The 16054-nt window shown below is 40.9% G+C and overlaps 1 protein-coding gene across 21 annotated transcripts in view; it reads right to left on the bottom strand.

The window, feature by feature from the left end:
- Positions 1-16054, bottom strand: part of vav2 (vav 2 guanine nucleotide exchange factor) — a 211064-nt gene that overhangs the window by 49167 nt on the left and 145843 nt on the right. For all 21 annotated transcript variants that reach the window (XM_079660771.1, XM_079660785.1, XM_079660772.1 and 18 more), the window contains exon 3: positions 5673-5731. In XM_079660771.1, the coding sequence (XP_079516897.1) occupies positions 5673-5731 (59 nt within the window). The remainder of the gene's footprint in view (positions 1-5672; positions 5732-16054) is intronic.

Here is a 16054-nt window from a genome sequence, read left to right as displayed (position 1 = left end):
GGGTACCGCCCACCAAGTTGCGCCGCAATTTTGTAAACAAACTACGCTTGTTTGAGACGCGTGCACTCCACTAGCACCCCCCCCCCGTTGACATTCGCGATACATAGGGCTTCATACTCCACTAGCACCCCCCGTTGACATTCGCGATACAGAGGGCTTCATGGGAACTTTGAGGGGAGCCAGAAGTTGGAGTACCAAACACCGCTGCCAAAATCTCACTCTGAACTCTGTTCAAAACTTGAGAGCCTTGGCCGTCATTGCGTTATCGTTTGCGTCATGAAGTAACCGTTTGCGTGCCTGCTTCATAAAGCCAAACCGCGCGGATGAAATCAGTTGCATTCATTTCTTATGGCTCTATCTGCAGCTTTTCCGGAGTCATTTCTGTGGTTTAGATTATATTCTTGTAAAAAAGTGAACTCGTGTCAATAAAGTTTTTTTTTTTAAACACAACTGCTTCCGAGGTCGGTCTTATTTCTTAAGGTGGACTGAACCATGAGTGTGGAGTAACGTTGTATCTTTCATTTAAATGAACTTTAACCTTCACCCAGGTATATAACAGCTGTTCTCAAATGAACACGTGAAGTAAAGTTTAATATTTATAGTTTTATAGATTTATAATGAGTTATAATGAGGTGATCAACGTGAATGCTCAGGTTCCACCTTAACATGCAGACACGTTGCTTCACCATGAGCAGAAACCTTTATTTATACAGTCTATGGCAGAAACACTGAAACTCTGAAACTCTTGTTAAGTTTCTCCATCGTTGTGTACAAACTGGATAAAACGTCGGCTTTTTGTTGTTGTTCAGGAGTTGATCCGGCCCCTGCCCCCGCCTCGACGTAAGCGTGATGTATTTTGGTGCTTTTGCTCTGTCCGGACAATTTTTTGGTGCTTGAAACGAACCGGATTCCGGAGCTAAGAGGCTGCTCCGCTGCGGTGTGAACAGGAAAACCCGGTGCTTTTCAAGCTCCAGCTCCGAACCGGCCCTGAAACACCGTTGGTGTGAATGAGGTATAAGACATGTCTTGCCCCTTAGAATTTTTTTTACAATTTTGAGAGCAATATACCGATTATCTTCCTCTATATGGACAGCATTTATTGTCCACCAAACTTCTGATGTTGTTTCTTAGCTAGTTCCCACCATAGTGTGGTTTTAACACATTAACTTTACAAACAATAGTACTCTCAACCTTCAATTCAATCCAAACCACTACATGAGCACACACAAGTCTAAAATATATCTTTTAGAAAGTTAGAAACTCCAGTACAGGATTACAGATATCCCTAAACATACATGCTCCTCATCTGCTCTGTTCATCCTGAGCTGAGCTCTCTCACACTTGATGACCTTGATCCCCGGAGCTCACCTCACACGCTCCACTGATGAACTAGGACAGTAAAGTGCAAGCTGGTTGATGATTCGGGAGGGGGGGGAGGCTATCTAAGGACTGTAAAGATAAAGCTGTAGGAAGTGGGGGGGTGAATAACAGGACAGCGGATGACGCAGGCTTATACTGTAGATAGCAGTGAGTAACACAAGGTCAACTCTGAGGACACAAAGCTACGTGACGCCTTTAAGGCTGGTGAGTGAACGTTTTTACAGTCAATTGATAAGAGACGGATGGATTTAGATGGTAGCCAGGATGCAGTCTTGTTCTCAGAAGTGGAGGAGGTGGGCCCAATGACGTCAGAAGTTGTCAAAATTGACCAATTTAGAGAAATAAAGAACCGTTTGGACTTAGATACAGCTCAAATCAGTAAAAATATGATCCTGTCTTTGTTCAAATGCAGTTGTTTTTATGAAAATATGATATACAAATGTATCCCACTGTTGAGTCATATACACATTCCAGTCTTTATGCCCCAAAACATAATGTAGATCGAAAAAGAAAGTTATTTCTGAATGAATTGTGTCAGTCAACTGAGTGTCACAAAGGGCAAAAAAACTACAAAAACAGCAGCCTTATATTTTTGTAATTGTCAACTCATCTGCTTTAAGTAAGATGGACAGTAAGACAGCACTCTGAGAGAGAGATGAATAATTCATACAGAATTTAACTGAACATTTGTCAAAGTGAATAGGGTAAAAGTTATGGAAATGTTTTTTTTTTTTTTTAAAGACGATAATTCAAGCATCCCGTAAAACTGACTAGAGACGACAGAAAGAAAGATGGAAGTAAAATGGGCAGATTGATATTTGATGCATGCCCATTGAATATCTGGTTGTGTATAATTTAGCATCATTTTTCAGACCCGGGCGTGAATACTGACACAGTGACAGAGACATAAACTATCGATGCAGGAGAATAGTGAGCACACACATCAAAGACCAGATCAATGGGGCTTCTACAGAACGTCAATGGACATGCCTATGGCAATGTGACCCAACACAGTGAGGTACTCTCCGGCCATTTTAAAACTCAATGGATGACCTGATGTCCATACTTTAACGATCTAAGACTGTGGGGTTATTGTCTGGGAATAGAGATCTCTACCCTGAGGAACTAAGGCTAAAACTTCCTTTAAATCACTTTGTAAAACAGTTCTCTTCATGAACTACTTTCTGTAAAGGGACATGGACACCCAACCAATTATGACATTTCACATTTTAACCACTCTAAACCCAAAACCTGCCATGGGTTTGGAAACTCGCGGTTTCATGACAAAAGAAAGTAATACCATTTATTGAAGCCAGAGACTAAATTCTTGATCTTAGACAAACACATCTTTAAGGAAACGGTTATACGGTGACATTTCTAGAGAATCTTACTTATGTCTTAAAGAAATTAGTTTTGTTCTCATTTGTTTGAAGAACATGTGGATTTCCCATTCTCACAAGCTGCCCTCTTTTGAAGGTTTACATGAATATAGAAAACATCCTGTAAGACATGGAGTTGAAATTAAATGGTTTCTGTTTGCAACCTTATTCCTAAAGGTGCTGCATTGGAGGGAACTGCTTACATGTACAGTATGGGAACATGTTTACAAGCCTCTACACACTTTACAGGGACTTGAAAGTGAGACAGATACGTTCTGACAGTTCAACGGGTCCTTTGAATGCAGCTGACCTTGCCTTACAAGCAGTATTACTAAGAAGTGGATGAGGAGACCCTTTAGAAAGGTTAACTGGGGTCAGTGAACAACCATACTGTGTAAGCGCTCTGCTGGATAGGAGCAGCCTGTTTGTTTTAGATCATACACTTCATCGACCCATACAGGACATGTGTCATATGCCCATGTGCGCATAATGTAGCGAAAGCAGTAAGAGTCAGACTTTTTCTCCAGTATACACCATGTTAGATGTTATTACAGCAAAATGTCTACTATGCACTACTACCAATACCACTGACAATCAACAGTTAACTCTGTATTTCATTGTTTTGATGCCACATTTCAACAAATGTCACCAACCTTCCCTAAGGAAAAGCATGAAAAGTCAGTTCGCAAGCCACCTCAAACAGGGCAATTGTACACGAACGGCTGAGCACAAAATGACGGAAAGCTGAAAGAGAAAAGTCCTAGGTGAAGGGGGTGAAACATCCAGCAAGCTGAGGTTTTTAAATTTGACAAATTGATGGTAAAAAGCAGGTGTAGAAGGGAAGTGCATAATGGACTTCCATTTATCACAAGGCGAGAGGTTTTAGTATTCAATATCACACACAAGGGGGCACACCTCCTACACCAAATGAGAAGGGATATACACTGAACAAAAATATAAACGCAACACTTTTGTTTTTGCTCCCATTTTTCATGAGATGAACTCAAAGATCTAAAACATTTTCTATATACACAAAATAACCATTTCTCTCAAATATTGTTCATAAATCTGAAAAAATCTGTGATAGTGAGCACTTCTCCTTTGCCGAGATAATCCATCCCACCTCACAGGTGTGGCATATCAAGATGCTGATTAGACAGCATGATTATTGCACAGGTGTGCCTTAGGCTGGCCACAATAAAAGGCCACCCTTAAACATGCATTTTTGCTTTATTGGGGGGGTCTGGGGGGGTCCGAAAACCAGTCAGTATCTGGTGTGAGGGTTAGGGTTAGGGTTAGGGTAATGTTGTGAATCGAGTGGCCCATGGTGGTGGTGGGGTTATGGTATGGGCAGGCGTATGTTATGGACGACGAACACAGGCCACTCGATTCACAACATTACCCTAACCCTAACCCTCACACCAGATACTGACTGGTTTTCGGACCCCCCCAGACCCCCCCAATAAAGTAAAAATGCACGTTTCAGAGTGGCTTTTTATTGTGGCCAGTCTAAGGCACACCTGTGCACTAATCATGCTGTCAAATCAGCATCTTGATATGCCACACCTGTGAGGTGTGATGACGTATCTCGGCAAAGGAGAAGTGCTCACCATCACAGATTTTTTCAGATTTATGAACAATATTTGAGAGAAATGGTTATTTTGTGTATATAGAAAATGTTTTAGATCTTTGAGTTCATCTCATGAAAAATGGGAGCAAAAACAAAAGTGTTGCGTTTATATTTTTGTTCAGTGTAGGTGTTGTTATCATGATGAAACGTAGACTTCAACAACAACCCTCGGGTTTGTATCATTTTTACATTTCGTGGCAAAAAAAGTAACATTTTAATTGAAAATAATATTTAAAATGTAGGAAAATCAAGCTCTTTAAGATAATAAAGAACAAATTATTACCAATTTCCAAGATAATAATGTAAGGTAAGATCATTTTGAGGGAATATTCTTTGGTATTGGTATTTGTTAATGGCCCCAATACCCTAGAGCTTAATACATTTGTTTACTTTGGGACCTTACATAATAAAGTCATAATCACTGATCCCCATGAGGCAGTTGTGTTTTCACATCAAAAAGCAAAGCAAATAGAGAGGTTAGGGAAACCTTGGGGCTGAAAGGAATTCAATGTTAAGCTCAAGCACATATTAGTAGTTAGGAAAGTTGGTCCAATTACTTAAACAGAAGAGTTTGAACATAAACTAATATTGCAATATTTAATTTACATTCAGATTTATGAGATTAAAGTAACACAGAATCAGTGACTGGCATTGAGGTGGAATATGTCTTGATTTCGACAGCATTGAGCAAAAGAGTCAGTGTGGACATGGGGAGCAGTCAGCATGTTGTGTTGTCTTTATTAATGGCAAGGGACGTTCTCTCTGTCACTCTCTCCGTCTCTTTCTCCCGCCTCACCCTCCGGGCGCAGCTCCTAATGGGCGCACTCCATCTACTCATCACTCAGATGGATAGAATGGCTTTTCATGCGACGCCATTGAGTCACCAAGCGCCAAACTGATTGAGCAAATGAAGAGAAATCAGAAACCCATTCCAGGCCTGATAATTCTCTCCACCATTATCCGTGAGAAATGAGAACCCCTGCCTATAGCATCCTGACTCAGACAGTAGTGTTTATGATGTACTTCTCCTGTACTGCAGCACTGTTTGAGTGACATATGGAAATGTGTTGTTGGTTACTTGCAAGTGGCTAAAAGCTGCAGCTAATTGCCTAAAAATGTAAATTGACTTGCAAATGAGCGCCAGATGTTAATAGCCACCTCCATCTTAATGAAGGCCCACAAGCAAATGTGGAATACATTCAGCCAAATGGTTTCACAGATACTCTTGAGTGCTTTGGTTGTTCAAATGATAAATGAGAGAGTTAACAAAACGAGACACATACCTGATGCCTTTGATTTGTGCAATGCTGTTGTGGGAGATCCTTGAAAGAGCGGAGATTACCTGAAACAAAGAAAGACAAATACAGATAAACATATAATTCCATATATTCCGCCTTTCTCTTATCAGTGATAACTTGATTATGCCGTAATATTTTTTGCATTTTATTGTTATTATATGCAGCACTCCAAGGAAACATTTGGAATGCTGGGAAGATAATGGGATAACACAAACAAACAAAACAGTAAAAGAAGCACGATAAAAACAGTCAGCGACAAATGTAATAAAAAGATAAGCAGCATTAACTTTAACAGTAACTACAAGAAAAACCATGAGGGGCCAACCAATAAGAATATAAATTAAAATAAAAAAATAAACACAGTCTAAGGCGAAAATTAACTATAAAAACTAATCATCAGAGACAACAATAAAAATCAAATGTAACTACACATATAAAAAGGTAATAATCAAAAGTAACTACAAAACAGGTTTAACATCAAGGTATCAAAAAGTTAAACGTCTAGGACAAAAACAAATTCACAAGTAACTAAAGATTAAGTGGTCAGATGCAAACAATTAACAAACAACAACAAAAGTAACACACAGGGTAACAGTCAATGCACCAATCAACTACAAAAGTAACCAAAAAACAAACCATCAAACGAGTGGATGAATATTAACAACTAACATCAAATGTAACTTAAAGACAGCAGTCACAGGCAACATTCAGCTACAAAAATAACTACCGTAGTTAACAAGTCATCAGAAGCAGATAATCATCAACTAACAACAAAAGTAACAAACAAAAAAACAGTCAAAGGCACCAATCAACTACAAAATAAATGAAGTCCACGGAGGAACGGCTATTATCAAACTACTTTGTATGTGCTACCAGTTTAAAGAACGTATGTTCATTTTAGTTTAACATTTACTCTTCTTTGGGGCTGATTATCAGACATTACTCGCACGTTCCCTAGCAACCCCTCTTGGGCGTATGCAGTGCCACGAAGGACTGTGTGTAAACATAATGCAGGCCAACATGTTAATGGTGACATTCAAAGACATGTGGTGCACAGTCACGGATGGATGGGTACCACGTTGGTTACATTACACAACAACACACACACACACACACCTCTAGTGTCCATCCATCTTTTCCTTATTTTACCTAACTTCAAATACTCAATAGTCTGTCAACCCTCCAAACTTCCCCTTTCTACTTTTGTTTTTGTTGTAAAAAAAGGTTTAATGTTTGCATGTATTTATTTAAGCTGATTTAATGCTGCTTATGAGCCACGCGCAAGTGGCTTTATGGCTGAGGACTACAGATGGCGTGCTTGCAGAGTCTACAGAGGCTAGTTCAGGACGATGAGGGAACCACCTTCAAACTCACACACACACCAAAACGCAAACCCCGTCTCCTACGCCTCATTACCCTCTCCTGGGTGTATTTCGGCTTGCGACGCCGTGGCAATGCCAGATGTCTCCTCGACAGGGAGGAGAAAATTGTTATCTCAACCCCACTTACTCGGCAGGTGTGTCATCTATAGCCTCTCATCAAAGTCCCTCTTGTCGAAACACACAATGCGACCATCTCATCCTTTGTGGCTTTTAACATTCAAGATGAGCTAATGGCTGTTGTGAAGAGCAAGCCACCACTTTAGGACTGCGGGGTACTTATGTTGAAGCACTTTTGACCAATTCTCCCTATTCAAGTTGTTCTCATGTTTAACATAACCAGTTGTGGAAAGTGGGGGGACTACATAGGGCACTATTATGGAGTGTGTACACATCACATTCAATTACATCTAACCTCTCGACGAAGGGAAACCTCAACGGGGCTATTGCTCGACAGCATGACAAGAGGTTATTTCACTGTGTCGCTAAATACCCGTGTAATAGGCAGTCATGTTCATGCTTAATGGTTCCAATAAGGGGCCAGTCTACCATTGCACACCTCTTTAACATATATTCCAACTGCTCTTATAGAAAACAAAAAGGAAAGAGAGACAAAGAGGGAGATGAGAGCTTGGTAATTTAGCTCAATGTCTGTTTAGCCAATGGTTCGGGTGTTTGATAAATCATGGCGGATAAACCCATTGTTCTGCTGAGTGGCATGCTGCCCACCTGGCAATGCTGCAAGGAGGGATCACATATGGCATTAAGTATGATTATATTTTTGTCTTATTAGCTTACATTGTCTTTGTGGAAGGGTAACCCATACTAACAATTCTAATGAAAACATAACAAAAGCAAAAGAAAGAAGCAGCTAGATGGATATATTGGTGGATACATTCAGTGTTTAATAGCAGTTAATATTTTATGCCGGGTACTGGGACCAGATCCGTCTAAGCTCAGCCAGGTTCAAAGGATAACGGAGCTTTTGGCTTGGAGCCAGAAAGGGTCGCAGCGGGGCTAAAGCCATGAATGTGCCAAAACCGAGCATGCTAGCGTGACGTTCTAACATCAGCGGATGAAGTCTATTACTATGACATGTCTAGTTTACTTTACATTAAAGAGTTCGTTCTCATTTTTAGTCAGAATCTTGCACGGCATAATGTGAAAAATATGTCTCAACACTGTGAGTGCCGTTCGTGACTCCCTCTGGCATCGGAGAAGAAATGCTAATTTGCAATCTGTCTTCAGGGCAGCTGGGGAAGTAAAAATGTGTTCTCACATTGTGATAAGTGCCTTTAAATTACACGTCTTATTCATCTATTTATGTAGAGCTGCAGTTTCACTACAGACATACTGTAGTAGATTAAAGGCATGGTATTATTTAGTTTTATCTAATAACTTAAAGGAAGAATACACCTGATAGATATATAAAAGTTGCGCCTCACACGCCTGGAGGGTGAATGATTTGTTTTACCATTAACATTTGTTGTGCTTTAAAGCATAAAGGTACCTTTTAACCACTTGTTATGGAGCTGACTTGTTTAAACCGTCTCAAAGTATACCATCCCTATTCCTCAAAGGTGGCATGGGTTATCAAAGGTTATTCCTGATTGTGCTTTTCTCTCTTTCCGTCTTTCTGTTCCCCTTTCTGCCTCCAACACAATCCCTTCTGATCCTGTGGTTCACTCAAAGCCTCTGAGTCTCTACACATTATTAATTTCCCCTTCATCTAGTTCTCCCTGGGGGGTCTTAACGCTGGTGCTAGCCAGCGAATAAAGCTTCTTCCACTCTTCTAGGAATATAGGAAGGACAAGTAACACGTTGGTAGGATAGCTTGGATTTCTAAAGCTCCTCAGCAATATCTTACCTTAATCAGCCCCCCTCCCTCCCCAACACCCCCACAGCCCCTGGCATTCCCTCACCTACATCTGACCCTTTGACACATGGTATAAGTCAGACTGCTTCACTGATGCTTGCTGTTTCTGCATGAGACTGACATGCAACATTTACGATCCATTCACCGCTTAAGATGTTCGAGCGAGCGTGTGTGTGTGTGTGTGTGTGTGTGTGTGTGTGTGTGTGTGTGTGTGTGTGTGTGTGTGTGTGTGTGTGTGTGTGTGTGTGTGTGTGTGTTAGGGCAGGGATGAAGATTGTATCCATGGATTATCTGCAAGGATATGCCAAGTGTTTGCAAACACACGCCACCCATACACATCTCCAGATTCCCCACATGTGGGCTCAGCTCGGGCCAAGCGGAGCCTTATGTGACCAGCCAATCAGAAGACCTACTGGGTTACCCTTGGCAATATGGCTAGACTGAATATGCATGGTGATCAATTACAACGTCAAATCAAATGAATCTTGCGGCCATATGCTATTAACGGTAGGAGTGCGGGGGTGTGATTTGATTAAGATCGGAAAACTTGTACGAGAGGGCTATTGACAGTCCATCACAAGCCACACCCCCCACCGCCAGTTCTGTTTATATCTGATGCACTCATGGCGTGATTAGATCTTGCACCGCAAAGCAATGCATGCGCTGGCAGTCATCCAAAAAAGAGGCTGAGTTAATGAACATTTCATCACATTACTGTTATGCCTTTTCTCTCTCCCTCCCTCTCTCTCTCTAGGCTCTTCTTCCAACAGCCAACTCCCACAGAGAGTGAGATATTAATGGCGTATTCACACTTTGATAGGACAGCATTGCACTGCTTATGCCAGCCTGCCAACGTGGTAGGCACGAAGCGAAAAGGGGCACGGAGCGGGAGAGCCGAGAACAGATGGCTGAGTGGGAACCCTGCGTGCCCAACATCAATAATAGACAAGACAGAGGAGGGACGGCGAGTGTGTGTGTGTGTGTGTGTGTGTGTGTGTGTGTGTGTGTGTGTGTGTGTGTGTGTGTGTGTGTGTGTGTGTGTGTGTGTGTGTGTGTGTGTGTGTCCCACTGCCTTACTGCCTCTGGGAGTTTCTGTCTTTTTACAAACCTTCTCTTATTCTCTGACTTTTTATTTTATCTCCAGGCTTTCGTCTCTCCCTTTTCATAGTTTCTTTTTTTAGGCACACAATTCACACACATAAATGTATAAAATATTACACATGCAATAAAGCAAAGTAGCTTCCTCTGAAAAAGTACATGTACATAACTTTAATTTGAGTCCACACCCTGAGGGAATATTGATTTATTGAAATGATTCAGCCTTTATTCACACAGGGTGGTCCTACAGATGTGTTTACACTGTTTTGCATAGGTGCTCTGTGGCAACGTTGGTATTTATTAAAACTTTACTTCACCAGGTAAATCCCATTGAGATTAATAATAAAAAATAAAAAAATTCAAGGAAGCCATAGTCAAAGAAAGTACACGCACAAATGAAATACACGCACAAATTTTAAGCATATAAAACTAACACATCTTTATTCATTTAATTTAAAGTCTTTAGGAATTATTTGAAAAATTAAAATGCCAAAGGAGTAAAAAGACAAAACCCAATTAATACTTTGAATACAACTTTATTGAATAAAAGCCTCAGTAAGAAATTAAAGACAAGCCTGATGATGAAAACTATCCATAGCCATTTAAGATTGATACACAGGATAGCTGAGCATATCAACTACAGTTAAACATCTATACACAGACTTCTACCCTGCTGAATAAAAGTTTAAAACACAGCACAAAGCCATATGCCATGGGATGTTTGAATTCACGCACTGCCTCTCTAATGGGTTCTTGCGTAGCTTGTCGAAGACGCAGCATGAGTGCAGTGCAAAAAACCTCGCATGAATGACTGATTAGTCTCGGGAATAAGCTCATGTTAAAGTTGCTGAAAGCCATGAGGAGCGGGGGCCTGTGTAAATCCTGATTGCAGTCAGATTGGCACCTGCCTCATAGCACTAAATCCTCTCAAAGCAGACCTTCCAGCTGCTTGATTACAGGGGATTTCACCGCGTATGTCCAGACAAGAAAAAAAAGCCTTCGTGCTGATTTAAAGGAAAAGAGAGAGTGCCGCTGCTGACCCAAAGACCCCATTAAGCATTGGCAAAATGACCGTAAGTCTATAGAGGGCATTCAGCCCACACACAGAATGCCACTGACACGGCACGTCTTGATTGCAATTGAGTGTTAGCTTAACATATTGCTAAATATTTTTGTTAAAAAAAGGGCTTTATTCATAATGCCTGTGATGCAGCACCTCTTTTCACCCTCTGTCTGAAACCAGAGCCCAGTCTGCTCTGATTGGTTACTGGCCAGATCTGCTGTGATTTGTCAACCGCTTAGGGATGTCCCAGCTCCTTAGTCTATCACGTACAATGTGTAAGAGCGCTAGCCAATCGAAGTACGAGTGTTACATAGTGATGTCATTAAGTCGGAAGTAAACAACAGAGTCCATAACACACTACAGAAAAGGGCGAACCCCAAAAAGCATGATATGGCCTCTTTCACATAACACTAGTTTTAAAGAAAAAAAGTTGTGCAGTTATGCTCTTTCTACCACTATCAATATGAATTATTGATGCTAACATATACCGTCAAATCAATTCTGGAGCTTATTTAGCTTTCGGACCTTGCACATTGATTTCATCTTAACCTGTGCTCCTTGAAAGGAACAAGGGCAACCGTGGCTAATATGTGCAAATCGTACTCCATAGATCGCATTGGCCCGGTCAACACCTGCCAATGCCACGCAGCGCTGTCCATGACCTGTCCCATTTCACACTGAATTACCATACATGGGCCTGCTCATTTATGCGTGACTCGTACATGTGTGTATCAGCACGCACCCAGCTGGAACGTATTCACATTTTTTTTCCTTCTACCACACAGGCATATGTTCACACGCAGATCAATGGTGCACCGGCCTGTAGAGCAGGCAGTAATGGTAAAGAGACATGTCTAGGACGGGGCTTAAGGGGAAGTCATCCAGGTGTCTAAAGGTCTAGATAAGAGGATGAAGAGGAGCAAAATAGGCTAGGAATAAGAAGAAGTGAAGGCCTGGCAAAGCCTCTTAGAAGAAGACACTGAAAAAGACCAAAGAAAGGGAAATAATGTGACACTAATGATTTAACATGATGACTTTGTTCACCAAACCCTAACTCTAACCTTAGTAAGATTACCGTAGACCCCTGGAATGCATCTGAAGTGGCTTTTTACACTCTTTTAAAAACTGAAACTCTGCACTTAAACGTCAAGACTCATAGTTCAATTCAACACCCTTTTTTGCTACAGTTTAAAGTCAAAACAAGTAAAAAGGTGCTAACACTGTGACCGCGCTGTGAAATGTAGAACAGCAGGCGATACCTGTATTTACTTTCTACGTGCGGAGCAGTTCTTGTCACCATAAAGCAAGCTAAATGGTCTGGTTGACAGGGAATGCTGCTTGAATAGCTGTGCATTAGCTCTGAGGACGGGTACATTTATGCAGCTTAACTGAATGGCTCATGATTGTTATGCTTATAGCCCAATTCGTCGCAAAGCTGGTCCATTTATAATGAATGAGGAGGCGTTGTGTTGAAAGTATCAACATTACGCTTGTGTTTGGGCTCGAGGCTCAGTGGGAAGGTGGGAGGTTTCTGGGAGCGAGGGGGTGGCGGGAGGAACTGGCATATGGTGACTCAGCAGCGGGAGGCGGACGTAGATCCCTCCACTGCTGAGCGGGCGGAAAACTAAGTTCTGGATATGGTTACTGGTGGAAGTATGGATGCTTTTAGCTGACTGTGGCATTGAAGCAATTGGATTTATAGGAAGTGTTTGAGACTTTTATGTAAAAAGATTGAATATTTTGTTGAATATATCAAGTGGTATGAATTTAGACTTACATATGAAAGATCCCTCACTTGCAGCTTAAAATGTTGGCAGCAAGTTAATTGAAGTAGTGGAATATAATTTAGAACAATAAAGGACTAATAAAGGTATTCTGATTCTGATATAGAACTATTTGAAATGCTTGAGTATTTACAAGGTATGCTACTTCTGAATAGTATCCCCCTATATTTTGGAGAGAAGATTGTATTTTTTACTAGATAAAAAGCTATTGATATCGATATGTTTATATGCAGTAATAGACGTGTAATCTACACAGTGTATAAAAAGGGTTTAAAATGAAAGGAACTTTGGGATTTTACAGACTGTTTACATGCACACCAACCTATCACACTAGAGGAAAGGGAAAACCCAAAATAGCATAATAAATGCTTTTAGTTAGACTATGCTATTCTATGATAACATAATCCTGTGAAAAGAGACACTAGGATTTACCTGATAAAACTAATGTAGTTTACCTAATTGAAATGTAAATGTAGGACTTTCTAAGGGTATTTTCAGACTGTGGTATTTCTATGTTTGATTAAGTAAAGGGTACTTTTTCCCCAACTTGTTAAATGTGTGAGATTGAACGTCTGTGTTTCCACCCGGAGTTGATGTGATCTGTGCATGAGCCCCCTAACAGCAGACATCAAATATAATCCCATGAAGATTCTTGAGGTGAGAGTTCAATTCAATGTTAATAAAAGGCTTGTGTGTTGCAGTGATGTGGTGAATGCGTTGCGGTGAGGAAGCCACATGAAGCCCAAAGCGGTTCAATCAGGGAGGTGAGTAAATAAACTGCTCTAACATTTTGCCTCCTAATCTCCTCCTGTGGGCGCACGACGCCTGACATGACTACAGGGGCGTCATGCCGGGCGCGATGGCAACAGAACAACTTGCATTCACACGTCTTTGAACAGAGCAGCTCTTTAGGGACATGGTGGCAGCTGACAAAACAGCAAACAGTGTGAACAAGTGATGGAGAACAAACCTCGCCTATGTAGATGAATTCTTGATCTAAACGGACCTGATTCATTTCACAAAAACAAAGAGGCGGAACGCTGTGCGTGAAATTATCTCGCAATGAGTTGAAAATATGATTGAATGTAGGAGCTGAGCCAACACAAGCACAAATAACAACAACAAATGGCTTCAAATTCATCTGTAGGGAACTTTTTCATTGTAAAACCATTACGCAGGGTGGGTTATCAGGATGTCCCGATCACCTTTTTTTGCTCCCGATCCGATTCCGATCATTTGATTTTGACAATTTGCCGATACCGATTTTTCCCGATCCGATCTTTATGCAATGCATTAAGAGAGAAAAAAAAAAAAGCATTCAAGTTGTCCCTTAAAGGCCCAGTGAAGTGTGCACCTGTGCATGATCTGTTATGCTAATACGTATAGTAATGACCAAAATTGTCCATTGGAACCCATATCAAAAAATGTTGGAATAGCAACAAATTTGACGAGTTTTGAATTTTCCGGGGAAATCTGCAGTCGACCTTCGCCTTCGTGGGCGTGGCTTGCGATCTACTGCGTGACGTCACGAGATGGACGCCGCTGCACTGTTTACATTCACCACCGTTCGTTTTTTCTCTTTTTCAAAGTCGAATTTCTCAACGTTTTTGAGCTAGTATTTTCCTGGAAAGTGTGTCGGAGTGGACTGGAAGTGATTTCCAATCGAGAAAACCTGACAATGGAGGCGACAGTGAAGAAAGAGGGATGAAAAACACAGGGGAAACGATGCATTGCCGCTGGCTGTAGTAATGTCAAGTCTGCCGAAGTGGCGATGTTTCTGTTCCCAAAAGATGAGGGTGAGCCTGGCTGGTGTCATTGTTTCGTAGATTATTTGATTGATCATGATAAATAAAGGCCAGTGGTCGATTCGAGAGAGAGAGAAAGAGAGACTGACAGAGTTACAGGGTTGTTGTTAGCATCTGGTGCTAGCTCGGAGCTAACGGAGATTAGCTGTTTCAACAATAAGGAGAGGGAGAGTGCTCTCCTGTGGGACTGAGAGAGATAACGTCAGCTCAGGGAGGTAAACTGTAGCCTAAGTTATCTCAGTGGGTTTGGTCATCTATGTAAACAAATATTTCAATCTATGTAATATTAGTTGTATAAAATAGGTTAAGAAATCATTCCAATGTTTTTTGATTATTGAAATATATGTTTCATATGAGTGTTGAGAGCTGTATCCATAAATCTCTTAATGTTGCCCTCAAAGTGCACCAGATTGATCACTTTCCTCATCTATCCTGTCCGAAAAGCTGTCCAAATCAATCATTTCTCTCACACTAGTATCACTTTCCAGAGTCTCCGCCATGTTTACAATCGCAACTGGGTACATCTTGTGACGTCACAGCCACTATCGTCTGCAACTTCCGTTAGGCTCAGACGGCAAAATTAATAATTCATTAATTCATTAATTATGAATTATTAAAAATTATTTTAGCCATGAACAGGCACAATGATATGTAAGGAATGAAACTGCCATTTCATTTTGGTGCAAAAACATGCACTTCACTGGGCCTTTAAGGTTATTTTTTTATTTAAATTGGATATTCTATCCAACATGGATATAGCTTCTTTTTTTCACAGCAGCATTGGATCAGTTCAGTTGTGCAGCATTGGATCAAAACAAAATAAAGCTTTCAGTACTCGTTAACTTACTGCTACAATTAGACACTGCGCCCTGCCCACTCTGTTGCCAGATTTGAGAGAAATAAGCAACCAGGTCTATGAAAACAAGCCCCAAAGAAGCAACACATACATGATGTTGTGTCATTTGAAACCAAAACTAAGGCCTCAGGATGACTTTAAGACTTGAACATGGGCATTTTTGCTTTGTAACAATTAATAAAAAAAAAAAATGTAATAATAAAAAAAATGTAATAAAAAAACATCCCGATCCCCAATTTTTTCTCTCCCGATTCCGATCTTTTGAAAATCACGTGATCGGCTCCGATCCCCGATCACGTGATCGGATCGGGACATCTCTAAGTACAGGGGCATCTTTTGCTGAAGGTTACCCTGAAGTGAGAATGAGGTTAAACGCGCAATCTGTCATTTTTCTCCAGCAAAACAGCAGGTCAAATCCTCGCACTATTACTCATGATTTCAACACACTGCAGAGAGAAATCAAAACCTTGCTCAAAGTGATGAAAAGGCTCAACTAAAACAAAAAT

This window comes from Notothenia rossii, assembly GCF_949606895.1.
Source record: "Notothenia rossii genome assembly, chromosome: 11".
Lineage (NCBI taxonomy): Eukaryota > Metazoa > Chordata > Actinopteri > Perciformes > Nototheniidae > Notothenia > Notothenia rossii.
The sequence above is the reverse complement of the archived record's forward strand: the minus strand, read 5'-3'. Positions and strand labels throughout refer to the sequence as shown.